The sequence below is a fragment of the Felis catus genome, chromosome B1 (genome assembly GCF_018350175.1).
Source record: "Felis catus isolate Fca126 chromosome B1, F.catus_Fca126_mat1.0, whole genome shotgun sequence".
Classification (NCBI taxonomy): Eukaryota; Metazoa; Chordata; class Mammalia; order Carnivora; family Felidae; genus Felis; species Felis catus.
Genome location: NC_058371.1, coordinates 119,035,453 through 119,062,768, shown reverse-complemented (window position 1 = coordinate 119,062,768; position 27,316 = coordinate 119,035,453). Strand labels below are relative to the sequence as shown.

At 35.8% G+C, this 27,316-nt stretch overlaps 1 protein-coding gene across 4 annotated transcripts in view; it reads right to left on the bottom strand.

Moving 5' to 3' along the window:
* Positions 1-1,595: 1,595 nt before the first annotated feature.
* SLC9B2 (solute carrier family 9 member B2) overlaps positions 1,596-27,316 on the bottom strand; it is a 51,799-nt gene continuing 26,078 nt past the window's right edge. The window contains exons 5-13 of one of the 4 annotated variants that reach the window (XR_006596901.1): positions 26,756-26,898; positions 25,545-25,672; positions 23,642-23,817; positions 19,868-19,974; positions 16,631-16,780; positions 8,766-8,874; positions 4,743-4,879; positions 3,729-3,937; positions 1,907-2,030 (exon numbers count right to left, since the gene is read on the bottom strand). Coding sequence is in view for 3 of the 4 variants with exons in the window: in XM_003985123.6 (XP_003985172.1) it covers positions 1,779-2,030; positions 4,743-4,879; positions 8,766-8,874; positions 16,631-16,780; positions 19,868-19,974; positions 23,642-23,817; positions 25,545-25,672; positions 26,756-26,898 (1,202 nt within the window). In the remaining variant the exon portion in view is untranslated. Of the gene's footprint in view, positions 2,031-3,728; positions 3,938-4,742; positions 4,880-8,765; positions 8,875-16,630; positions 16,781-19,867; positions 19,975-23,641; positions 23,818-25,544; positions 25,673-26,755; positions 26,899-27,316 lie in introns of all 4 variants that reach the window. The other 3 variants (XM_003985123.6, XM_019829162.3, XM_045056043.1) reach the window with 3 other exon arrangements.

The window sequence follows — 27,316 nt, the reverse complement described above, 5'->3', positions numbered from 1 at the left end:
ACTCATGATGTGGTGATAAGCCTGAGACTTCAGTTACAAACCCTGCATAGGCCCATACTGGACAGTTATAGGCACTTAGATAGTGGCTGCCCACCAAGGAGAGGGAGGACAGAACCTGTTTTATGCCCTCCAAAATGGTATAGGCTATTGCTAGTGGCCAAATGGCCTCTTGCACCATTTCTGTACTGTGAATTTCCACTTCCAATTCTTCTTTGGAGCCTTGAATATTTATAACAACATTCTCATTTACTTATACTAATTGTATTTTGTAGACGTTAACAAGCATTCAAAGCTGTTACTGGAGAAAAACTACTGGAGAACATGGGACCTAGCACTAACTACAGCACCCTTTTGCCTCACATGCCTTTTGCTGTCTATGTTCTAAGCATCCTCCATATCCTATCTCAGGCCTTACTTTGTCTGGGAGCTGTGCCTGAACTGTACCACCCCTGGATTGTGTGGGTGCTCCTGTTATGAGCCCCCCAGGACTCCTGTATTTTCTGCATCATAGCACATATCATATTGCTTTGAAATCTCTTCTTTAATTGTCTACTAGACTGTCAGATCCTTAAAGACAGGAGCAATAATAGTTTTGATGATGTCCATAGGTCATCAAAGCCTTCCACTAAGTATTTATTGAAGGAATCTAGTTTCAGAGCCTGCAAAAGTAGAGGAACAGATGAGCATTAAGTTTATGTTGCTACCACCAAGGTGCATCTAACCAATGAAGTTCAGTTTGAAATATTTATCTGAATTTTGGCATAAATTAATCCAATCCAAATAAAGAGCAAAAACTAGAAGGAAACACAGTTCCATAAAGTAACCAAAGTCAGGCTGATATAAAAATTGAAGCTATTATGGCTTCATATTATGTTAGCTTAATAAAAATTAAGTTGGTTTTGAACAGAGGTGAAAGTCATGGAGAAAGGGTCTGGAACAGTAGTCTAAGGACAAGAGAGGAATGGATAGGCTTTATGAAGATCAGCTTGGTAGGATCAGAATATTTGTAATCTATTCATTTAACACAATCTATTCCTTTAATAAGAAAGGGCTGAATCAGGGCACTCCTTAAGGCAAACTCAGATGGGCCACTAAAATGGGAGACTATGTTGCCACCTAGGAGACAGGATAAGGTCTGTCTAGGTGCATAGCTGCAAGAGGAAGAGCCAATGAAGATACTCTGCATACTTGAAATTTTGGTGGGACCAATCAGTTACAATACTACACAGAATGGTAGCAAGAGAGGTAGAAATGGAGTAGAGGCAGATTGGCACAGAAAGTGGGGGTAAAACTGATGGGGAATTGCATAAAGTGGGGGTAGAAATTAATGGGGGATTGCATTATGGTATTTAAAAATAAAAAAGAGAAGAGGAGCCAAAAATATGTCAAGGCATGAAAGGTCAGGTGACTATGAATCATGAAATTGTGACAGTTACAGTAAGTTAGAACAAGCTGTTGGCTACTAGAATAGGATACTGCACTTGATGTTTTCCATGTTAATCTTAAATTGTGGTAGTACATTTTAGTGTATATGTCCCTAAACAAATTAAGATATATGATGAAGACTTATTTAAAAAAAAAAAAAGGTCGAGAAATCAGGTTGGAGTTGTAGAATATTACCATACAAATGGAAAGGATAATGGCTGAAAATGGTCTTTAAAGAAATAGCCACACTTTTGTTTCTATTACATTTAAGGTTTAAACATTACATATCTCAATATCCATCTAGATAAAGTAGCCTCTGGTAGTTGATAAAATTAGCTTCTGGTAGCAGCTTTCTAATCATTATATTCAGCATTCTCTCTCTTCACCTCTAAACTCGTAGTCTCTTCCTGAACTTCTTCATTTTTATTTTGATGTTCAGCTTTCTGGAGAAGCCTGGGGCCCAGCAAACCAATGAGCAGACTGCCAATTGGGGCTGTGATGAGGATGGACAAAAATGCCACTGTCAACACATCCATTCCATATTCTTCCAATTTTTTCTCTCCCTGTGATCTTGCTGTGTCCAAAGCCACAGATCCTATGGCAGCCTATACAAGTTTAAAGGTAACATTGTAAACATAAGACAAGCACACAGAAAAAAGGTGAATTATTTTCTCATTTGCAAAAACAAATGGCTTATTCTCTTGCTCAACTAAGAAAGTTCTTAGTCTTCCTTCAAAGCATACTGCAGTTAGTTTTGTCTGAAAACTCTCCCTGTCCTTGCTTGGGGAAAGAATAGTGATTCATATGTACCTATTTGCATAAGGTAGGGTTACAAAAAGTATCAGGCAAATATATTTCAAAACAAAAGGCAAATGCAGACTCACAATATTAATTAACTATAACGTGATCTTATATACTAACTTCCTCCTGAGTAAAGCTGAATGTTACTGGTCATCTCATTCTTTTATCTTTAGAATTCTGAATTAAGAAAAAAAGCAAGATGAAAAAATGCAGTGATACTGGAAGATGGTGAAGTTTTAAATAACAACAACAATAATAAAAGCCCATGTTGTATGTAAGCGATGAATCACGGAATCTACCCCCAAAACCAAGAGCACACTGTATACACTGTATGTTAGCCAATTTGACAATAAATTATATAAAAAAAATTTAAACAACAAACAAAAGAATATGTTTTGCTTTAGAGCCTCATTATTAAACATCATGAAACTTGAAAATGTTAGGCACCTTCAAAACTTGAAATTAATGTTATTCAGTATTTAGTTAATTTTTGCCTTGGGAGTTGGTAAAATGTCTTATTTAAGATTTGGCTTTTGAAAAGCCTTACACAATTTTTGTTTCCTTTTTTACAGGCAAAATGCAGTATTATCAGTGCACATGGCAAAATAATATATTAAACGATCTGGTTATTCCCTTATTCCACAGAACACAACAATGTTAGCCTGGAGGCTAATCAAATAGAAGAGAAAATATCAGTGTGCACAAGACACATGGCAGAGACTACTAATTGCCTGCAAATATCTGAATGCCCCTTTATCCTTCTATAATGAAACTCTTGAGTTTCAGCTGGTCAATTACCGTACAAATAGACTTTTTTCAGCCTTTTTTACAACTAGATGAAGCTATGTTTCTAAGTTCTGGCCACTGAGAGGCAAGCAGAAGTGATAAATGCTATTAGTAGACTGCTCTCTAGGTGGACTCATGGATGGAAGGCACACGCTGAGGGTAGTAGCCACCCTGCCAGCTCTGGAATGCCCAGATAATTTATTTGAAGGTTCTTGGTTATTGCAGTTTACCTTGTACCATAACTAATACAACATTTCAAGAATTCTTGAGAAGATTTGCACATACTACGATGTGTAGTTTTCAATTTTATGTTGTGTGTGTGAGTATGCATGTGTGTTTTGGGGCTTGTACATATGCTGAGTTGTGATTTAAAATATATTTCTTATAGTATACATGAGCAAAAAAGTTTGAAAAAAACTAATGTAGAAAAAACATATACGACAGTTTTGTTTCTTGTGCAGTGGCAAGAGGAGAAAAAATTTTTTATACAATACTTACTTCACAGAACATACATTATTCAACAGGTTCTGGATAATGTTTCCTTATTTTAAAATTGGCTTTGAAAGCAGGAAAGTGTCATTTTCCAAATGTTAATGTTTAGAAACAAATCTTTCATACCAAAGCTCCTAGAGTGATTATTTGATATTTACCCACTAAAGTTACCAAAGGTAGTGAGGAAGCTGAAGACACTCTGAGGGAGAAACTATTTCACTTACTGTACTATTAACCTCACAGTATTCTTATCCATTATGTCTCAGACGTCTTTGAAAGTCTGATGGAAATGAAAACTCCTCTGGAATAATGCCGAAGCTCACAGCCACACAAAATCTGGCATAGTTATAGAGCATACATATCCCCAAAAGCTTCCTAAATTAAGAACATCTCATTTTCATTTCATGAAACAGAAATGTGCATATTTAAACAACTGCAAAATAATCAGAGAAGAGACAGTTAAATCTTGTGTGCTATGTTTAGTTTGAAAATATGGAACATAATCAGAAATATATTACATTTGCAACAAATAATAATCTACACAGTTGTAATTTAATTAGTAATTAAATTCTATCAAATACGTGGTCAGTAATTTCAAGCACCTATATTCATGCCTTGCTCATGAGAGTGCACAGTTTTGGGGTCATGTGATTGATACCTTTGACAGGAGGTTCGGCTAGTTTGAAAATTTTAATATCAACCAATAATCTAGGAAGGCAATAAAGCATTTTCTTAATTGTTTTTAATAAATCTTTCTCCTTTATATATAAAGACTGTGGTCAAGCATAACTGATCATTAGTCATATGGACACTGAAGTATTTCCAAATACTACGATGGGCCATGCTATTTCTGTTTCACTCTCTTCTTGGAAGATATTGAAATGCAAAGTTGTCAAAAGATTGACAACTATCTTTCTGGGTGATTTAGAGAACTCTGATAAAAATTCAAACACTTTCTTCCTGTGACTACTACTTTCTGCTTAGTGTAGGGATATACTGGATTTTTAGTTGATTTAAGTAAATCTGGTGATCTAGATAAATTTAAATGAGCCATCATATTTAGGAAATCGATATACTCAAAATAAAACTTTTAAACAGTAGATTAGTATAAACCCTTTTTGTAAATCAGTCTTCAATTACATTTTTTCACCAAATTTGAATTAGCCCTCTTATTCAAAAGTTCAAGATACCATATATAAATAGGAGTTAAGATGCTAAGCCATCCTATCCATTATTACCTGGACTGTGGCCTTCGGAAGCCATGCAAAAGAAATAAATATCTTTTCCTTTATGTTAAAACCAGCAAAACACACCATCAGAAATGTAGTCAAAACTCGTATCAGTACTGCAGTGCCAAGGATGGCAATACAAAGGCCTGTAAGAAATACTTAATTTTTAGATGTAATGAAATACTGAGGGAGAAAATGAAACTCATGGTTATTGATTCAAAATACTATCAACTGTAATTGTCTAAATATATTAAAAAATTAAAAAGACAAAGATGATTAGGCATAATTTATCAAAACATCAACATTAAGGATCAAGCCACATGTTTTTTTTTTTAATATATGAAATTTATTGTCAAATTGGTTTCCATACAACACCCAGTGCTCATCCCAAAAGGTGCCCTCCTCAATACCCATCACCCACCCTCTCCTCCCTCCCACCCCCCATCAACCCTCAGTTTGTTCTCAGTTTTTAACAGTCTCTTATGCTTTGTCAAGCCACATGTTTGAAAGAAGTTATTTTTCCTAGATTAAACCAGAAATTAATTAAATATATTTGATATATGGATCAACTAGAGGGTATTATGCTAAACAAAATTAGTCAGTCAGAGAAAGACAAGTATCATATGACTTCATTCATATGAGGAATTTAAGATACAAAACAGATGAACATAAGGGAAGGGAAGCAAAAATAATATAAAAACCAGGAGGGGGACAAAACCTAAGAGACTCTTAAATACAGAGAACAAACCGAGGGTTGCTGGAGGGATTGTGGGTGGAGGGATGGGCTAAATGGGTAAGGGGCATTAAGGAAGACACTTGTTGGGATGAGCATTGGGTGTTATACATAGGGGATGAATCACTGGTATCTACTCCTGAAATCATATAGTGCCCCTATTGCACTATATGCTAACTAACTTGGATGTAAATTAAAAAATAAATAAATTAAAAAAAAATTAATAAAAGAAAGAAAAAGGTTGAGCACAAATTCTCCATAGCAAAAAAAAAAAAAAAAAAAAAAGAGAGAGAGATTTGATATATATTACAAAGGAGATTTGAATGTTATTTCTTTTAAGCTGTATAGCAAGAACCACACTTTCTTCCATGTGTTTATTCAACAAGAATTCATTAAATGATAACTATGCATGACAGGATTTGGACTACGTATTGTGTATACAAAAATGCATAATGTGCAGACTTTGCCTCTACGATATTCAAAGTCAGAGGAGAACAGAAGCATAAACAGCTAATTAATACGCTATAAGGTAAGGGCAATATAAACATACTGGTAAGAGGTCATAGAGGAGGAAAACATTAATGTCTTCATCAAAATGGTTGAGAACTATTTACAGAGTATAAACCAGAGGTGACATTAAAGATACTTATCAGCCAGTATGGAAGCAATTAGCCAATCAGAACAGAGCTGGCTGGGCACTGACCTATCAGAATAGACACTGGCAGTCTACATCTGTTTCACCATATTGGTGTATACACTGACTGCCCATTAGCCCTGGTTAACGTGCACAGATACTTCATTCAGTCCTTTAGAATCCTTTGCTCAGAGATAAGTTCATCCTGATTTGCAAAACAAGAACTGTGACTAGGGCTGCTACAGGCTACTGAACCTGAGAAAGGTGCTAACCTGAGCTAAGGTGACTGCTAAGAGGGTGATTTTCTAAAAAGTAACATTTGTTGAGTGTTTACTGTGTGCTAGGTTCTGCATTCAGCTTTAAGTGCACTCATTACTTAATCCTTACAACCTGTGGGGAAATGTTTCTTATTTTACAGTTGAAAAAAAAAAATGAAGTTTAGAAAGGATCACTGACTTTCTCAAGTTCAAAGGTTAGTAAAACACCAGATAGACATTGCTGGAGGATCTACTGTGAATCTGCAATATGGCTTCTTTACAAAAAAGTGTTGTGGCTCTTTATAGAAGGACATTGCTCTTATCATCATTTGTTGCAAATCAGGTTGGTAGGGTTCAAAAGTACTTGTTGCCTGAAGTACAAGAAACCAAAGGGATGATTTGGTTCATTTCCAGGAGGAAACATTGAAGGTTTGGGGAAAAGATGATTTAGAAGTTTTGAACATATTGACTTGGAAGTTTTGTGAGATTTACAAGTGGTGATTTCCAATCAGCAATTAGATACACTGATTTAGAGATAAAAATTTTGGAATTATATAGTTTATAATCAAAGCTACTGAATATAGATGAGCCCAGAAAAATGACATAGAGTGAGAAGCACAGAATGCTTTGGAAGAACTTGGATGAAGAGTAGAATTTAAGCCATATACAGTGTAAGTGAGGACTCAAAGGGCATTGAAAAATATGAAGTTTCAGAATTCAATGTAAAATGTATTTTAAAGAGGTCAATAGCATCAAATACTGCTGAACGATCACGTAAAAAAAAAAGACTGATAAGTATTCAGTATATTTAGCAATATAACCTTGGTGAGAGCAGGGATGGTTGTACGATGGGTGAAAGCTGGGCAGAGATGTTTTGAAAAACAGAGTGAGAGTTGAAATGGAAAAAGGAGATACAGTTACCTCTTTGGAAAAGTTTGAAAAGAGGAATAAAGAAGAAGCATGGTAGATGGGGGGGGGAAGTGAAATGAAGAAAGGAAATTTTATGTATTTACATATTTATATATAAATATAAATTGTGGTAAAATGCACGTAACAAATTTGCCATCATAACCATTTTTTTTTTAATTTTTTTTTTCAACGTTTATTTATTTTTGGGACAGAGAGAGACAGAGCATGAACGGGGGAGGGGCAGAGAGAGAGGGAGACACAGAATTGGAAACAGGCTCCAGGCTCTGAGCCATCAGCCCAGAGCCCGACGTGGGGCCCGAACCCACCGACCGCGAGATCGTGACTTGGCTGAAGTCGGACGCTTAACCGACTGCGCCACCCAGGCGCCCCATATAACCATTTTTTTATTAAGATTTTTTTTTTAGTGTTTATTTTTGAGAGAGTAAGAGAGTGCGAGAGGGGGAGGGGCAGAGAGAGGGAGACACAGAATCTGAAGCAGGCTCCAGGCTCTGAGCTGTCAGCACAGAGTTGGAAGTGGGGCTCGAACTCAAGACCTGAGCTGAAGTCGGATGCTTAACTGACGGAGCCACCCAAGAGCCCCCGCATCGTAACCATTTTTAAGTGTACAAGGTAAGTAGCATTAAGTGAAACATTCACATTTTTGTGCAACAAATCTTCAGAATTTTTTCATCTTGCAAATTGACCTATTTAACACTTCATTTCTCCCTCCCCCAAGTCCTTGGCACCAGTCTACTTTCTGTTTCTGTAGTCTGACTGCTGTGGATGCCTCATATAGGTGGAATCATACAGTATTTGTCCTCTGGGTTCATCCATGTTGTAGTATGTATTGGAATGGAAAGACACTGAGATAGGAGAGATTAGACTTCGTTTAAATTCTGAAGAGGAAAGAACTATGACATGGATATTTGGAGATATATGAGAAAAGGGGAAGAATCGATGTGTGAGATCCAGAAGAAAGTAGCAGGGACATGGGATTCCTAAGTAAAGATGAAAGAATATGGAATGAGCAGAAAGAAGAAATAGTGTGTACATGTGCACCAATAAATTTTTAAATGTGGTGTTATGAATAAAAAGTTTTAATATGATGGCTTTCGAATATATGAATAAATAAATGAATGAATGCTCGAATGGACATTTCTGTTCCATGGGTGTATATTATAGAACTGAGTAGTTATCTTTGCAATTCTGGCCCTTGATAAGAACAAGTCTAACTGAACATTTTTATCCTTAGAAAAAACTTTTAAGACCTGCATTTTCTAGATAGTAGTTAGCAGTGTTACTTTTCTTTACAAAGAATAATATTAAAGGTATAAAATTTATGCCTTAGATTGACAAATATTACTTTCTAGCCAACTTCTGTAAGAGACTTAGCTCATTATTAGCTTTTTATATAATTGTGACAATAAATATATCTAATAAAGGTATTCCACTGAATATAAAAGTTGATTCTAACAAAAGTACTACTTTGAAATTCTTACCTACAGTTTCTGGTCTGAGAGATGCGATAGATACTTCTGCTCCAATCAGTCCAAACAGAAGGGGCTGAAAGATGTACCAGGCAACTGCAATAATTTTTTCAACATCTGCCTAAAAGAAATACACAAACACCCACACACAGATTTTTATTGCATGAAGTTACAAGTTCTAAGAATTTTACTAATTTGAAATTTGAGTCAATTTGACCTGAGATAGGCTTTATTTCTGTGACGTCTTTTTTTCTTTTAATGTTTATTTATTTTTGAGAGAGAGAGTGCAAGCAGGGGAGGGGTAGAGAGAGAGAGGGAGACACAGAATCCCAAGTAGGCTCAAGGCTCCAAGGTGTCAGCACAGATCCCGATGCGGGGCTCGAACCCACAAACTGTGCAATTGTGACCTGAGCCAAAGTCGGATGCTCAACCGACTGAGCCACCCAGGTGTCCCTATTTCTGTGATACCTATAAATAAGAGGTTAGCTAAAATAGAACAAAAAACTGCATAAAGATATTTCTAACACAGTTATTATGAGGTGCTTTAGAGTTGGTTTGCAAGTGGATGTTAATTATAAAAAGTCTAATAAAATAATCTTAGGGGGGTTTCTACTTATGAATATATGATATGTGTGTATGTACATATGTAATACTTAGTATTTTATAGTTAAAATTTTATGTTAATCTTCATTCGACAATATGATTTTGAGATCTTATAATAGTAGCACATATATCTAGATACACATCTCATTATTGTTATACAGTAATCTATAGTATGGTAGTACCATAGTTTATTCAATAATTTCTTTATTGATGGCCCCTTGTTTCCCATTTTATTTTATCTTTATAGAAAACATCATTTAAGGTTGTCTCAAATCATGCACAGAAATATAACTCAGGTCTAGTAAAATGCTGTGCCACTTGTTAATTTTTTACCCCTTGGTTCCAAATCCACATTTCATTGTTGCTCTGCAGAAAATTAAGCTAAGCCTTTAAATATTTCTCTTTTGCCAGCTGGCATCATATTAAATTTTGTCAGTAGAGAGTGCTGAAGAGATATTGCAAGGAAGATACTCTCCTTCCTGATTTCTGGGGCTCCTCCCAGCAGGATCCTATAGCACACTTGGGTTTCTTCAGCACCCAGGTATCTTCTCCAGTGTTGGGCTTCTATAGTGCATGGCAGCCAGCAGCACCCAGTGGCCAGCAGCCGCTCCTAGCTTACTGCAAGGGAGTTTCATAGCCTATTCCCTTGGGCAAAATACCTCCCCATGCACGCTAGAAGGTGAATTTGGAGTATAGATTTCCAGCAAATTGTCCAAGCAGGGCACCATGGCTGCCTTCTCCACCATCCAGGGAATAAAGGCTTTCTAACATGATCTGGATTCTGAGCCCTGGGGGTGGGAGAAGGTGGGATGGAGTGGGGAGGTCTTAGGGGATGCTCAGTCTGAGCGCTGGGGGTTTATAGCTTATTCCTATATTCTTCAGGGGTCCTTTACATCTTACAAGCCAATCTCTTGTTATCTGATCCCCTGGTATGGTTAATAATTAACTTTCCCTATTCCAGTTATCATGTGATTTCCCTTGCCTGATAAGATCCTAACTGATAAAAGCACTAACTTTATAACACATACTGCCAAAATCCTAAAAGAAGATGAGCACAACTGACTATACCAAGGCTAGAATGTTTTGTGGCAACAGAAACCACATACAAACAAAGAACAAAAAGATGACAAACCAGGAGAAAATATTTGTACTGTGCATAACAGAATAAGGAGCAAAATCTAAGCAATAAGAAAAATAAAGTAAAAGAAAAAAATGGGCAATGTATATATACAAGTAATTCATAGCTGAAGAAACACAAATGGCCAAAAACATAAGATGTTAAAATTCAGTGATCAGTGAGACACAAATTAAAATGATATGTCACATTTGAGGAGGCATTACATTACAAAAACTACTAAAAAGTTTTAATAATGTCAAGTATCTGTGATTATAAGGAAACTCTCACTAATTGGTAAGAGAACAAATTGATAGTGCTTTTTTTTAGAGGGCAATTTAGCAGTACCCATCATAGTATCTAAAAATTTGTATTGAACAGATTTTTCCAGTCAACTAATAAGAATCTATTTTTAGACAACACTTTTACACTTGTAACTACACACCTTTGAGAATCTGGTTTTCTATATCTATATTCAGCAGTTTAACAAAGGAAGATTACATTGTGTCTCTGTTTTCTTTATTTTTAAACAAATTCTGGTATGTTTATTAGGGTGAAGATTCTGTTTCCTCTTGGCTTACAAAAGAGCTCATGTGTGAGGGGGCTGGTTGATTTACTTATACAGTTCTATTCCTACATCATGCAAAGAGTTATATTTTCATATCATAAGGAATCAGATAATAGCTTAGGGTCAAATACTGCCACCTGCTTTATGCAAGCCACTTGTCCCTCAGTGCCTTATTTTCTTCTCATCTGTAAAATGGGAAGTTTATATAACATCCAAGATCTTTTATCATTTAATGACAATTAAATTGTCCTACCAAAACTGGAGTCCAGTTGCCCACCTTTCTACCTATCTTTAAATTTTACTTTTTAATTTAATTTTTAGAGTATATCATAGGTATAGCTCAGACTTTAGTTGCTATCCACATTAGTGCAGAACAAAAATCAACTCTATTAATCTTAGGTTACTTGGTCTTTTGTTGCCATGACTAATTATTTAAGGGAAGGCCTCAAAAATATTTAATGTACTCAGAACTCCAATGAAAGCAGATGGCCTAAAAAGCTTTCTCCATCCAATTATTTTCATTTCTAAACTGTAGACAAAGGCCACCGTTTGTTTTTTTTGATTGTAATGCTTTAGACTAGTTGAACATCAGACATAGGTTTATATATTGTAAGACTTAAAAATGGTAGAAGAGCCAAAATGTACCCTCTTAATGCTTTTTCATAACTTCAAAATGAATGTGCTTATAAAGAAAATGGAGTCATCGAATAGGCTAAGTGTAAAAGAGAGCAGAGGAATGAAAACTACGTTGTCCACAGTAAATGTTTAAGGCTACTTTATACATCTGTTTGTAGCAGTAGCAAGAATCTTCAAAAACATAAATCACTTTCAAGGATAGACAAAGGAAGAAAATGAGCAGAAATGGAAGTTTTACCATGACTTAAATACCTACATAAGCTGATACCTCCCTTCGCAGAAAGAATATTTCAAGATTCAGAAGATTCAAAATATGTCAGAAAAACCATCCCACAGCTACAAAGGTCTTCAGAAGAAGCACTGGATTTGAAAATAGATGAAAAAAAAATGACAGAGGCTGTAAAAAGGTGAGCGTATTTGAATACAATAAATGGCAAGACTAATGATATATGGAAAAACCAAGTAAAGAAGTATGAAATAATGTCAGAAAACTATAGCATAAACAAAGTTTTATAACGTATTTTAGCTTTTCAAATTATAACTCAAAACCAGCCTTGATATAGCACTGTTGAGTTTACAATTGTTTCGTATCTGTTTTCCTACATAGTAGTCACTATTCTTTTGATATTATTATTATTTTCTTCCTATTACAGTTTGAGAAAACAGAGTAATAGAGAAGGCATGTAAGTTTGGGGGGATTATACAGCTACAGAGCAGTAGAATTGGGATTGGAATCCCAATTACTTTATCTTAAATTTTAAGCTCTTTTTATTATATTGTATTGCTCTACAAAGTAGTTACAAAATAATAAGGATTATATTATTATTTACTGAGTGTATTCTATGGCTAAGGATTTAGCTTTGTATAGAGTATAATGGTTAAAAAAAAGTGTGTGTGTGTGTGTGTGTGTGTGTGTGTGTGTGTGTGTGTGTAAGGTAAAGAGATCCATATATGAGAGTTACCAGAGGTACATATGAAAAAAGTGTTCCTAGTTCTTCCACTGGGTTGTAGGATTACGTGGACCTATGTCCAGCTGGGTTGAAGGCAATTCAGGCAAAATTATGACAAATGCAGACTAACAGATGCTGTGTTTTGGTTTATAATGATCTTTTCTCTATAATCCCCAGTTTTTGAGAAGAGTGGTATAACTGGAACTGGTCAAAGTTTCCCTTGCCTTGCTCTGTCTTTCTGTGCCCATAGCTAATGCCCACTTGCAACAGGCACTAATCTCCCCTTTGATTTCCCTGTTGCTAAAACTACTCTTATATGTTCCATTCCAAATGATACGGCCCCTTTCATTGTTTATTTTTTATCCTATCACTTAGGGATTTAGAGACTTAATTTTGAAGTGCAAAGTGTAGAAATATAATGTTTCTAAGGTACTTGGTATGTGTTATTCAAATAGATGTCAAAAATATAAAAATGTGCCCTGAACAACAATGCTACAGTTGTATCACAGAGTAGTAACTCTGGTGTCAGGTAAACCTGAGCTTAAATCACAGTGCCATTTTCTAATTTTGTGATTTTGGACATGTTATTTATGTCTTTCTGATTTATAGTCTCTATAAAATAGAAATGGTAATACTTTTTAAAGTTTATTTTGTGTGTGTGAAAATAAATGAGAACATCCACTTAGTGCCCAGCATAGAGCCATACAGACTGGCCAAAAAAATTTACTAAAAAACAGGCAGAAGACATGAATAGACATTTCTCCAAAGAAGACATACAGATGGCCAACAGACACATGAAAGAATGTTCAGCATCACTCATCATCAGGGAAAAGCAAATCAAAACTACAATGAGATATCACTTCACACGTGTCAGAATGGCTAAAATCAATAATACAAGAAGTAACAGGGGTCGACGAAGATGTGGAGAAAGAGAAATCCTCTTACACTGTTGGTGGGAATGCAAGTTGGTATAGCCATTGTGGAAAACAGTTTGGAAGTTCCTTGAAAAGTTAGAAGTAGAACTACCTTATGATCCAGCAACTAGACTAGTAAATATTTACCCAAAGAATACAAAAACACTAATTTGATGTTTATAGCAGCATTATATAAAATAGCCAAATTATGGAAACAGCTCCAGTGTCTGTTGATAGATGGCTGAATAAAGAAAATGTAGTATATATACAATGGAATATTACTCAGCCATAAAAAGAATGAAATCTTGCCATTTATAATGACATGGATGGTAGAGTATTATGCTAAGCAAAATCAGTCAGAGAAAGACAAATACCATATGATTTCACTCATATATGAAACTGAAGAAACAAAAGGAAAAAGGAGAAAAAAAAGAGAGAGACAAACCGAGAAGCAGACTCTTAACTATAGAGAACAAACTGATGGTTACCAGAGGGAGGTGGGTGGTAAGATGGGTAAAAGAGGTGATGGGATTAAGGAGTGCACTTGTGATGAGCACAGGGTGTTATATGGAAGTGTTGAATCACTGTATCATACCCTTGTAACTAATATTATACTGTATGTTAACTAACTTGAATTTAAATGAAAAGTGAAAAACATGAAATAATCTAATTATCAAATTAAGATTATAAAAAGAAATATTAAAAAAGAAAAAAACTATTAGTTCCCTTTCCTCTTTTTACCTGTTACAGTATGAAATAATGAGTTGGCTGTTATTTTCAAAGATTTTTAAGGGGGTGACAACATAAAAACAGTTACCCATAAAGTTCAGTTTGAAAAAGCTTATTATGAGCATTTTTGAGAGTTTTCTTGTTGAATAAATGAAAGGAAATAAACTAAAATATTTAAATAGTTTACAGAGCTGTTGGCTTTAGATGGAGGAACTGCAAATGATTTCTTTCCTTTTCTTTCAGATTTTCCCCCTCCAAAGTTAAAAAGTGAGCATATAGTACCTTCATACTAAAAAATAAAGTTAATTTTATTTTAAAAATTACTGTCTTTGGTAATTTATGTTTTTAATGCTGAAAAAAAGATTACTATTAAGAAGTGAATGGACAATTTGTAAAATGCCAATGCAGGCAAACTTCCCAAGTGTTGGACAAAGAAAGGTTCACAACGTGAATGTAGCAGCATCTTTCACTAAAGTGAAACTGTGACCTCGGTCCTGGGGCAGAGAATAGATCAGAGTGCTTCAAAAAGTAGGGCACATTTGTCAGCAGCCCTGGGGAGGACCCAAGACAGAGAGCAGTGAATCCACAGAGAGAAGCAAAGGAGGCAGTACAGCCCTCAAGTCCAGAGCTGAGGTTAGATAGAAGACTGACCAGTGATAGGTGATAACTCTGCTTCAGCCCACAAGCAAAGTGAAGCCATGGAAAAACAAATGTTTTGATAAGAGCAAATGCTTATGGGAGACAAGGGATGATAAGAGTACCTGATTTATGCTAGGAAGTTTGTTTACTCTGTAGCTCTGCTCTGGTCAAATGTTAGGTTACTTGAAATCAGAAAGTAGAATTGAGTAATATAGGTGTTGCTAGGAAAGAAAAAAGTAGACCTGAAATAAGCCTTGTAGCCAAGAGTCTTGCAAGGCAGCAAACCCAGGGGTGCATCTAGTGCATGGAGCAGAGTTTCAAAGGGACTCTCTACTTTCCTTCGAAGCCCAATCCATCTCCATGTACTTTCTGGTGGCTTCAATACCGTTCTCTACACAATGCTCCAGGCTGTCCCTACCATTTCTGTCTCCTCTGAAGCAAGACAATTCAGTTATACTTGTCTTAACTTTGTAATCATAGATTACATAGTGAGAGCCTCCTATCTGAGTGTTCTTTACTCACAGGGAAATTCTGTCTCTATTCTACCTCTGCAGAGATTCACTCAATTGAATTTGATTATATACCTAACCTCAAGCTTTTTAACCCTCACATATTTTTCCATGTGGCATTATTTTAAGCTTAATTATTTTGAACAGTTGTTTCCAGGTTGTCCAAAATGATATAGCTGCATTTAGGTGGGTCACCTACATCTAATTTCTCCATTAAACAGAATAGCATATGCCGCTGTCAAGTTCAAATCTATAAGGATGTAACTTGAAATTAAAATTAGTAAATAACAACCAGCTAATTTCCATAGTACATATCAAAAAAATCAATAATCTTAATGATCATGAAAATCAATAAGAAAAACCAAAACAACCTTTTAAAAAAATAGGCACAGGCTTTTGAGCAAACCGGTTAGTAAGCACAGGAAAAGATGATTAGCTTTACTCATAAAGAAATGTAATTCAGATCAATAATGAGATACATTTTTAACCTATCAGATTAGCAAAATATCTGAAGATTGAAAATACTCAGATAAGAAAGACAGATCTTCACATACTGTTGGTGAAAATATAAACTGGCACAGTCTTTTAAAAGGGAAAACTGATATTATCAAAATATCAATGTATATACTCCTTCATAGAGCAATCCTGTTTCTGGAAATTTATCCTATAGATAAACTCAAATGTATGTCATATTTTGTTGATTTTTTTTCACATTTTAAAATTTCTGAAATTAGGATGTCATGTCATAGTTTAATAGGCAGTATTCTTTTTTCTTTCTTGGTAGCATGTAAAATGATGCTTCTTAGATTTGATAGCATCTTAGAGTTAATGAAATATGGCGTAGGTAGGATATTTTACCGAAATACTTTTTGTCTTAGTAGAAAACCAGAAACAATTTAAAATCTGTTATCAGGAGACTGGTTAAATATAGGACAGCTATACCATGCAATACTCTGTAGCCGTAGCCCTTACAAAGAATAGGGAGGCAGCATGGAAATATGACCATAATATATTTTTAAGTCATCAAATTACAGATTGGTATATAAGGGGGAAAAGGATGTATGTGTGTACACTTGGGCATACATTTACATATGCATAGAAAATAGCTTTTGTGATTAAATAATTTTATTAACTTGATATTAGGAAACATCTGTACAGAAAAAAATTTACTCTGATCAGAAAGAACTTAAATGAGAAGAAGAACTTGAAATTCACCTTTTCACCGGCCCATCTCAAACCTGCAAGGAAGGACATGACCAGTGTGCACAATCCTCCTGACCCAGGGAAACCAAAATACACGCTGCTGAACACAGCTAGTATGGACAGCCCCAAAACAATGAATGCTCTCTTCCACACAAGTTTGTCCTTGAGGAGAAAAAGAAAGGTTGATTAGCTCAATTATTTCCTATAACTGATTTTTAATGATTGCTTTTTCTATATTCAGGACTTAGTGGAAAATGAAAATGTCTGTCTAGTCAAATAAATGCATGCCATGACATTTACTTTCTTTTCCTTAATAAAAGTAGAGTCAACACATGGACAAATGCAGCTTCCTCTTCCAAGAACACTAGTTGTATTCTCCTGCAGTTATCAAAGCAGAATTTCACAGGGCTGAATGTAATAGTAGAAAAAAGTGCATGGGCTTCGGAGCCAGACAGACCAGAGTTAAAATTCTAGCTCTTTTACACTACTGGCATATGTAGTGGTCACATTACTTAGCTTCCTCAGGCTTTTTTCTTCTCCCTGAAAGCAGTTTTGTCACAGGGTTTTTGTGAAAGTTAAAGATGTGATATCGCTAGTATTTTTAGGCTGTTTACTCCTTAATGCCATGGTCTCCTCATGTTTTTTTTTCTAAACATGATTCTCCTTCCTGTTTATTTATTCTTTTGTTTTGTTTTTAGATTCCACATGTGAGTGAAAATCATATGCTCTTTGTCTTTTTCAGTTTGACTTATTTACTAGCATAATACCCTCTGGATCCATCCATGTTATTGCAAATGGCAAGATCACATTCTTTTTTATGGCTGTTCGATGTTCCATTGTATATATATCACACCTTCCTTAGCATTTATCTATTGATGGACACTTAAGTTGCTTCCATATCTTGGCTATTGTAAATAATACTGCAATAAATACAGGGGTTCATAATCTTCTCAAATTAGTGTTCTCTTTGAGTAGATACCCAGTAGTAGAATTACTGAGTCATATGGTAATTCTATTTTTTATTTTTTGAGGAACCGCCATACTGATTTCCACAGTGGCTGTACCAGTTTACCTTCCCACCAACTGTGCAGTGTTCCATTTTCTCTGTATCCAATACTTGTTATTTCTTATCTTTTTGATGTTAGCCATTCTGACAGGTGTAAAGTAATAACTCATTGTGGTTTTGATTTGCATTTTCCTAATGGTTAGTGATGTTGAACATCTTTTCATGTGTCTGTCGGCCATATATTATGTCTTCTTTGGAAAAATGTCCATTCTGGTACTCTCCCCATTTTTAATTGGAATATATATATATATGTATATACATACATACATACATGTATATACATATATATACATACATATATACATGTATATACATACATATATATACACACACACACACATATATATATATATATTCCGATTAAAAATGGTCAGGGTACCAGAATATATATATATATAGGTGTTGAGTTGTATAAGTTCTTTATATATTTTGGATACTAAGCCTTCTTGGACACATCATTTGCAAATATTTTCTCCCATTTAGTAGGTTTTAGTCTTTTAGTTTTGTTAATGGTTTCCTTTGTTGTGCAAAAGCTTTTTATTTTGATGTAGTTCCAATAGCTTATTTTTGCTTTTGTTTCCCTTGCCTTAGAAGACATATCTAGAAAAATGTTTGCCATGGCCTAAACTTCTTGGTCACTTTAGAAGGCAAGTAGGTCTTTAGAAGTGCTTGACTTGGAAGCATCCAGGCTCAGGATTACTAGAGTTCACTCCCAGCTCTGCTGCTTTCTAGCTATATGAACTCGTTCAAGTTACTTCTTAAATCTCAATCTCCTCATCAGTAGAAAGGTACTGATAAATACTATTAATAGTATTCTCTTCATGGGTCTTATGTGGTTTACACTAGATTACATGAGTTTATATGATTGTACTAGATCAGTGCTTCCCAAAAGAACATCCAGTGATGATGGAAATTTCTACATCTGCACCACTGAAATGTTCTCTATCTGCTATAGCCACATGTAGCTGGTGGCTGCCATATTGAATGTAGTGGCACTTTATTGTACTTACTATATCATTTTATATACAGTAAGCAACAAAATGTAAGCCATCACTCTTTTCTTTATTTTGTTGTGTAATTAGAAAATCCTATAATTTTCTTTTATGCATTCATAAAATTTTTTACAATTTTAGTTGGAGGGTTTTGGAGCATAGTAAAAATCCAACTCATCATACTTTCTTATAATGGAAATATTAATTTTTTTAAAGTTCTACTTTGGTTAAGTTTATATTTCCATTCAAAATTCTCTGAAATTTCAAAATAATGCCAGTTCTTATAGGAAAACAAAGACTCTTATATGTTTGTCTATCCCAAGAGACTTAGGAGGGTAAAGGAAAACAAAACAAAAAAACCCTCTGTGAATATTATGAAATTATTGTGATGAGTAAAGAACTTTGATCATCTTGGTGACAAATACTAGACTATATTACAATGAGATGTTAAGGTATAGGTAGTATTATAATCTAAGATATGCTGATACTAAAAAGAGGGCCCCAAAGCCATTTTACATCTTGACTTAGCTAATATTAATAATAATAATAAAATAAAAAATAAAAACAAAAAGAAAGGATTGCTTGCATATTCTGGAAATGATGTTATTTATTTTTCAGTGAAATGTAAGTTTATAGAATATACATTAGAGTAAAAATTTTAGGGTTGCATTAAAACCTTATACAGTTGACCCTTAACACAGATTTGAGCTGCATGGTCCACTTACATGCAAATTTTTTTTTTTTTTTTGATAAATACAGTACACTACTATAAATGTATTTCCTTTACAATTTTCTTAATAATATCTTCTTTTCTCTAGCTTACTTTATTATAAGAATACAGTATATAGTACATACAACATATAAAATATGTGTTAATCAACTGTTTATGTTATCAGAAAGGATTCTAGTCAACAGCAGGCTATTAGTAATTAAGTTTTTGGGGAGTCAAAAGTTATACATGGATTTCTGACTGTGCACAGGGTCAGTGGCCCTAATCCCTGCATTGTTCAGGGGTCAACTGCACATCTAGCCTTGTTCATACATCTCATGGATAGCATTGATTTGGGAATAAGCAGTTTTACAATGGGGGGCCATTTTCTAAATCGTGTTCTTCACGTTCAGGGGACTGTTCCAGAATGTTTTTCCAATGACATTTTAGAGCATGACTTTCCCATAGATTATTTCTTTTACCTGGTCACTGCTTGGAAAGTACTGAATAAAAAATCCAAGAAGAGATCCAGTTGCCATACCAATTACCACCTCTAAAATTCCTCTGAGAACATTAAAAATTGTGGAGCCTTAAAAACACATAAAAAGAAAAACTTCAGGCAGAGCTCTAAATCTGTAAATACTTAGACTTTACTTTAATTATCAACATAAAAAGCATCTAATTACATAGAAGGAAAGTTATACAGGTATTTCCTGCTCTCCACTTTCTTAAATATATGTGATGTAAAATGTCTAATAAGATGGGCCTATATTATAAGAAACCTATGCATATTATTGCAGATAAATTTCAAAATTGGTATAAACTATGATTTGTGCCCTTCTTTTATGCTTACATCAATAAAAGTTTACTTAAATGGCCTAAGAAAATATGAAAGATAAAATTCATGAGCAGAGCTAATTTGTTCTACTATACTATAGGCACAGGCTGGGTGAGAAGACATATCTAGTTTTCAAATTGCCAATTAAGAGCCTGATTTTTTACTAATAATTGATTACAGTAGCTCTGATATGTAAAGAATACAGTAACTTAAAAATTTGGCAGTTAAATCAAGAATCTTTTATTTTTTTAAGTTTTTAAAATGTATTTATTTATTTTTTTGTTTTTAGTAATCTCTATACCCAATGTGGGACTCAAACTCATGACCCTCAAGGTCAGGAGTCACATGCCCTTCCAACTGAGCCAGCCAAGTACCCCAAGAATCTTTTCTTACTACAAGGAGTGTAGGGGACTTACTGTTTCTCAAAAGCTATTTCTAAAAGTAAATCTGAAAACAAATTACTAAAAAAAAATTTTTTTTTTAATGTTTATTCATTTTTTAGAGACACAGTGCAAGCAGGGGTGGGGCAGAGAGAGAGGGAGTCACAGAATCCAAAGCAGGCTCCAGGCTCTGAGCTGTCAGCACAGAGCCCTAGCAGGGCTCGAATTCACGAACCCCGAGATCATGACCTGAGCTGAAGTCGGACATTTAACTGACTGAACCACCCAGGCACCCCCAAAAACAAATTATTTTTGAAACTGCTCTTAGAAGAGCCTTTATTTGTTGGATTGCTTCTTTGAAGTATCATAATATATATATAAGTAGACTTCTGTTTATTTCATAGCAAACAGAATTTAGAATACTTTAAAAAAATCTGTTAGCACATTGTACACAAAATCACAGTAAATTGCTCAACACATGAAGTCCTTCCTTCCACACTATTCAAAGAAAATATGTACTGAGGCGCCTGGGTAGCTCAGTTGGTTAAGCGTCCAACTCTCGATTTAGGCGCAGGTCATGATCTCACAGTTCATGAGTTCATGCCCTGCATAGGGCTCTCTGCTCTCAGCACAGAGCCCACTTTGGATCCCCTGTCCCCCTCTCTTTTTGCCCCTCCCCCACTCATGTTCTCTCTCTCTCTCTCTCTCTCTCTCTCTCTCTCTCGGTCTGTCTCTGTCTCAAAAATAAACACAACATTTTAAAAAATGCAACTAGTATGTAGTTTCTTATTATTGTAGTTTAGGGTAACAATATGCCACACCAAGGTATGCCACTTTGGCATAAAGATGATTTTGAGCAGAAGGCAATTGAGAAGAAACAGAATCAAGAAAAGGTATCTATCTCCTCCTATTTGCCTAAAAGGAGAGCATAAACTTTTAAGGGCATAAATTTTTCCTCTACCAGAAGGACAGAAGTTAACCACTGGGACAACTTCAGACTATCAGCCCAAAGACAGATTCTACTAAGAGCATCCCTAGATACCATTGGTTACCCTATTTGCCTTTCCACAATTTGCTGCCTCTAAAAGTTCAAAGTTCTTTTCTTTTGTCTTGCATTTCACCAAAATTACTGTTTTTTGCTAAGATGTAATATATACATCACATACGGGTTTGAGTTGCACGGTTCACTTACATGCAAATTATATATATATTTATATACCAAATTCTAACCACCTCTTTGAGTTAGGCATCACTGAGTAAGTACTCCCCTAGGTAAGCAGGGTGCACATGCTAACAACATGCACAACAGGGTGCACATGCTTTTCTCTTGTTAATTTGTCTTTTGTCATTCTGATTTACAGGGCCCAGCCAATGGACTTAAGGTGGGTAGATGGGCAACAGTTTTTCCTTCCTTACAGTTTTAATCATCTCTTTTATTAAAAGAAAAAAAAAAAGAATTACCTCTGTAGTAATTTTATTTAGCTAGAGCAGCTCTATGTTAGATAATGGTGTGACTGTCAGAAACATCTAGCTGTGATAGTAGCAAATGTCTCAAGCTATTACAATAAATAATTCACTATAAATGTATGAAAAGTAGCTAATTAGTTTCAGTCTCTAGTATGTAAGGAAAAAAAAAAAGACTTCTTGGACCCACCTCTAAAAATTCTGATTCAGTAAGCCTGGCAGGGCTTGGGATCCATATTTTAAAGAGGCTCCTGGTAGTTCCCATCCAAAACGTCTAAAGACCACATTTAGTGTAGCAGAGCAGAGGGAACACAGCATTGTTGACTAGGAAAGTTCTTTAAACTATCCATAGCCCATACTCCCCATATTATGAAACCCCAGTACACCCTCCCTCTTGCCCCCTCATCCCTCTTCTTCTCCTCCCCTGTGATTCTAACGCAAACTCTTGCATAAAGCCTGGTTTCTATTCCCAAAGGTTCTGATTTAATTGGTCTAAGGTAGTGCTCACTTACAAGTATTTTTAAAAATTCTCCAGGTAATTCTAGTATGCAGCTGAGGCTGAGAACCATGGTTTCAAAGGTGTATACCAGGAAGGCAGTGAGAACATAAGTTTGGATAGGTACAGTAAAATTAAAGACAAGGGTGTAGATTTGACCTAACAGGTAATAGAGAATCCTCACTGGTTCTTGTACCAAAAAAGTAATACCATGAGAGTCATGTTTTGACAAGGTTAATTTACCAGTGATGCACAGCAGTGTATGGAGGGTGACCGGATATAAGGAACTTGGGGCAGTGGGAAGAGTTGAGGTTCTAGGTAATCAGCCTAAATCCTAAAATGTTATCCCTAGATAACTATGGGAGTAGAGATACTGAGAACATACGACTTCCCAAGAAAATGTGTTCCACAATAATTGGAAGCTAAACTCACTCTACATTTTGTCAATCGCATGGGATCGCAAATCTTATCTCTGAATCTTGGACATGGTTTAAAAATAAACTTGTGCTGTGCCAAAGGATAGTAAAAGTCTTAAATAATAGTGGGAGACAAAAAATGTTTTACACTCTTCTTTTATTACTGCTTAGCACAAAATACATCCATGTCAGACACTCAGTAAGGAAGTAAGATACCTGTGAAAAATCATTGCCATTATTACCCATAAAATGTTACAGAGAGCAGAAACTGTTCCTATTTTAGAAGAATGCTGTTCCTTTCACTTGGACTGCTCTGTGTCATTGTTGTCTTTGAAAAACCTACTCATCTCTGTGTGAAGCCTCCAAGATTGAGCTTTCTCAGAAGCATCCATGCAAAAGCTATTCTAATCCTTTCTTAAACTTTGCTACTCTGGATCCCTGTCAATGCATTTACCAGACCATTGGAACAGTCCATGTCCAGAGGGTGAAGGGAGTAAAATAAGCTACTGGTCCCTCCTCAGGTATAGAACTAACCTGTGGAGTTGGTTTCTCCATTTTAATCTGCCGTATTCAGTTATCAAGCAAATATGCCCAGCTTGTAACATCATAATCTATGTCTCTGTAGCGCAAGGGAACAGCACATCGTGAACTGGCCAGTTTACCTGTAGAAAAGGCCATGCCCAAGCATGTGTTGAAGCCAGTGATAGCCAGTATATCATCGAAGCTGCCAGCAGCCATAAGTAAGGTTGGGACGCCTTTTTCAACTCCATAGCCCCCTTCCTGCAAAAGGAGCATTGAAGGCACTACGACAGCTGGAGATACAGCACCTAAAACAAAACTAAGTAGGCAGCGCTTTAAACATTTGTGATAGCAGCTCACTCATTATTATTATTATTGAAATTATAATAACATCTACTCTTTTAGAGGTTACACTTTAGACAACTACTGTCTTTCAAATAGCAGTGAAGCACCAAACTGGAAACACACACACACACACACACACACACACACACACACAAGTTCTACAGAACACTTTTTGAAAGTGTGGCTACAGACAGCCTATATTGGAACCACCTAGGTTGCCCTGAAATATATAGTTATGGGTGGCACAGAAGACCTAATGGGATTAGGTTGCAGGAATCTGCCTTAAAAAAAAAAAAAATAAATAAATAAATAAAATAAAATAAAAAATTAAATAAATAAATAAATAAATAAATAAATAAATAAATAAAGCAAGCAAGCCACGGCAACTGCACGGCTCAGTTGGTTGAGTATCTGACTTTGGCTGAGGTCATGATCTCATAGTTCGTGGGTTCGAGCCCCATATCAGGTTTGCTGCTATCAGCACAGAGCCCACTTTGGATCCTCTGTCCCCTCCCCCGTTTGCTCTCTCTCAAAAATAAATAAAACATTAAAAAAAATGAAGACGAAACATTGATGGTATGAGGTTTGAAAAACACAGCTGCAGGCTTTTTAAATTGGAACTGACTGATATTAGGCCTTCTGTTGGGACTTGGTAAGTAGAATAAGACCACAGATTAGAAGAAGCCCATAATGGCAGTGACAGTGATACTAACACTAGCAGCAGCAGTAACAGCAGAAAACATTTTACAGTGTTTACTATGTGCCAAACACCATTTTAAGTGCTCTACATAAATTAACTAATTTAATCCTCACAACAACTCTAAAAGTTAGCTACAATAATTATCTTCATTCTGCAAATGAGGAGACTTCATTCTTGCAAACGAGATGCAGAGAGATTGAATAACTTGCCAAAGTTCACATATTGGAGTCACAGAGCTGGGATTTATATCCAGGCAGTATAGCTCTACCGTCTTAACCAGAAGTAAGGATTTCTTGCTTCTTGCCTACTAATTAGTACTAAATTCTTACTAAGTACTTTCATAATTATTTACTTCTTTTTTTAATGTTTATTTATTTTTGAGAGACAGAGAGAGAGCATGAGTGAGTGAGGGAGGGGCAGAGAGAGAGGGAGACACAGAATCTGAAGCAGGCTCCAGGCTCTGAGCTGTCAGCAGAGAGCCCAACGTGGGGCTTGAACCCATGAACTGTGAGATCTTGACCTGAGCCGAAGTCAGACACTTAACCGATGAGCCGCCCAGGCTCCCCTTTATTTATTTACTTCTTATGGCTGTTAACCATTAGAACTGGCAGTGGAAGGAAAAGATAGCAGAACCACCCAATCATAACTGTCTGGTGACAAAAGAAGGAGAAAAGAGTGTTAGGTGTTCATTACTGTTGATATGTTTATTACCCTTTGTATGGACTTTGAGGTGAGATATGGCATCTCTCTCACCAGCATGGAATAAGGTGTAGGTAAAACACCATTAATTCTTCAACTGTTTAAATCATAATGCCTGTAAAAGTTAGATGTATTCTATAAATAGTATATTTTGAAGTTATAATATTTAGATTACGCTGGAATATCCATGTTGTATTTTCTGATGTCCTTAAGAAAATGCTATTATGCATTCTCTGGTATGGAATCAGAGAAAGCCCCAAACATGCCTGCACTGTTTTCATACGAAAAAGAAAAACCATTACCCCAGGATAAATCCCCATTGCCATGGTAAGCCCATTAGAAAGTGGGCCAGAAGTGCAGATGTGCATGCCTCCACAAGACAAGGACCCATGGACAGTCTTATACAAACACCTTTCAACTTCTTCAGGGCCTGAAATATGCAAACAGAAATACAAAAATAATCATTTAAAGACAGAAAGAGATTATGACATCAGACACTTTTCTTCAGTATTCAGACCATGTTTGGATTATCATGAATTTGCCAGGTAATGAGTTTTATTTAACAAACATTTCAGTGTTTGAAGTGTTTTGGAGATAGCTTGTTTAGTCCTCATAGCAACACTATGATATAGGTGACATTACTATCCCCATTATATTTAGATGTCCTCATCTAAAAAGATACAAGTTAAAGTCATTTGTCCAAGATCATGAAATTGGTAAATTGTGCAGCTAGGTTTGAACTCAAGCAGGATGTTCTGTAGTCTGTGCTCATTAATCCCCAAAGTAGCTGATTTAACCCTCTCGGTGTTAGCTTTATTTATAACTTGTGGCCCCAGAATGAGGCCAGGGTGAAAACCTTCATCCCCAAGAACACTCATTCTCTCATTCAAAAATATACGTTAGTAAAAGCATTAAAAAGGCATACTTGAGATTCGTTCTATGTATCAAGCAGTTTCTTGAGCTGTATAGTTAGCCTAAGCACTTGCATAAGGCTTTGCATGCCATAAATGTGCTATCCTCTCTCTAGCCTGTTATTTATAAGGATAACCTATATCTCTGTCAGAGAAAAGGGGAGCCTTTATTGTTAGTGCTGTCCCCAGAAAGTAATTCCACCTTCCTCCAAGAACGAATATAGGGTCATCTTCTGGGAATAGTCAGTCCTCCATGAAATAAACTCCATTCTTTTCTTTAAAAAATTTTTTTTAACATTTATTCATTTTTGAGACACAGAGAGAGAGAGTGCAAGCGGGGGTGGTGTACAGAGAGGGAGACACAGAATCCGAACCAGGATCCAGGCTCTGAGCTGTCAGCACAGAGCCTGATGTGGGGCTCAAACTCACGAACTGTGAGATCATGACCTGAGCAGACACTTAACCAACTGAGCCACCCAGGCCCCCCTCCATTCTCTTCTTTAGACTGTCACACAAAGTGCCTAAAGCACGGTGATTCTGAGTAGTAGCAGTACTGGAAGAGTTCAATTCCTAGTCAACAATTAGAAATTTATACTTCATACCTTTGAATCAAGCCCAAGGCCAGCACGAACCAATATGATAGACAGGGCTATGCTTCTCAAAGAGGACGACCACTTATGCTTGATCTGTACATTATCACTGATGACAGGGATATTTCTGACAAGAAACCCAGCAAGAAGCATGCCTAGAATGGAGAAGTCAAACAACTCCTTAGTTGGTTTTCAAATAGAGAAGATATTTTTGGCATTTTTACTTTTTGAGTTCAGTCTCTTTAATATTCTTTTGTTTAACATTTTTGTTTAAATGGATGAAAGACCTAAATGTGAGATAGGAAACCATCAAAATCCTAGAGGAGAACACAGATAGCAACCCCTTTGACTTTGGCTGTAGCAACTTCTTACTAGACACATTGCTGGAGGCAAAGGAAACAAAAGCACAAATGAACTAATGGGACTTCATTAAGATAAAAAGCTTCTGCACAGCAACGGAAACAATCAAGAAAGCAAAAAGGCAACCTATGGAACGGGCGAAGTTGCAAGTGACATATCGGATAAAGGGTTAGTATTCAAAATCTATAAAGAACTCACCAAACTCAACACCCA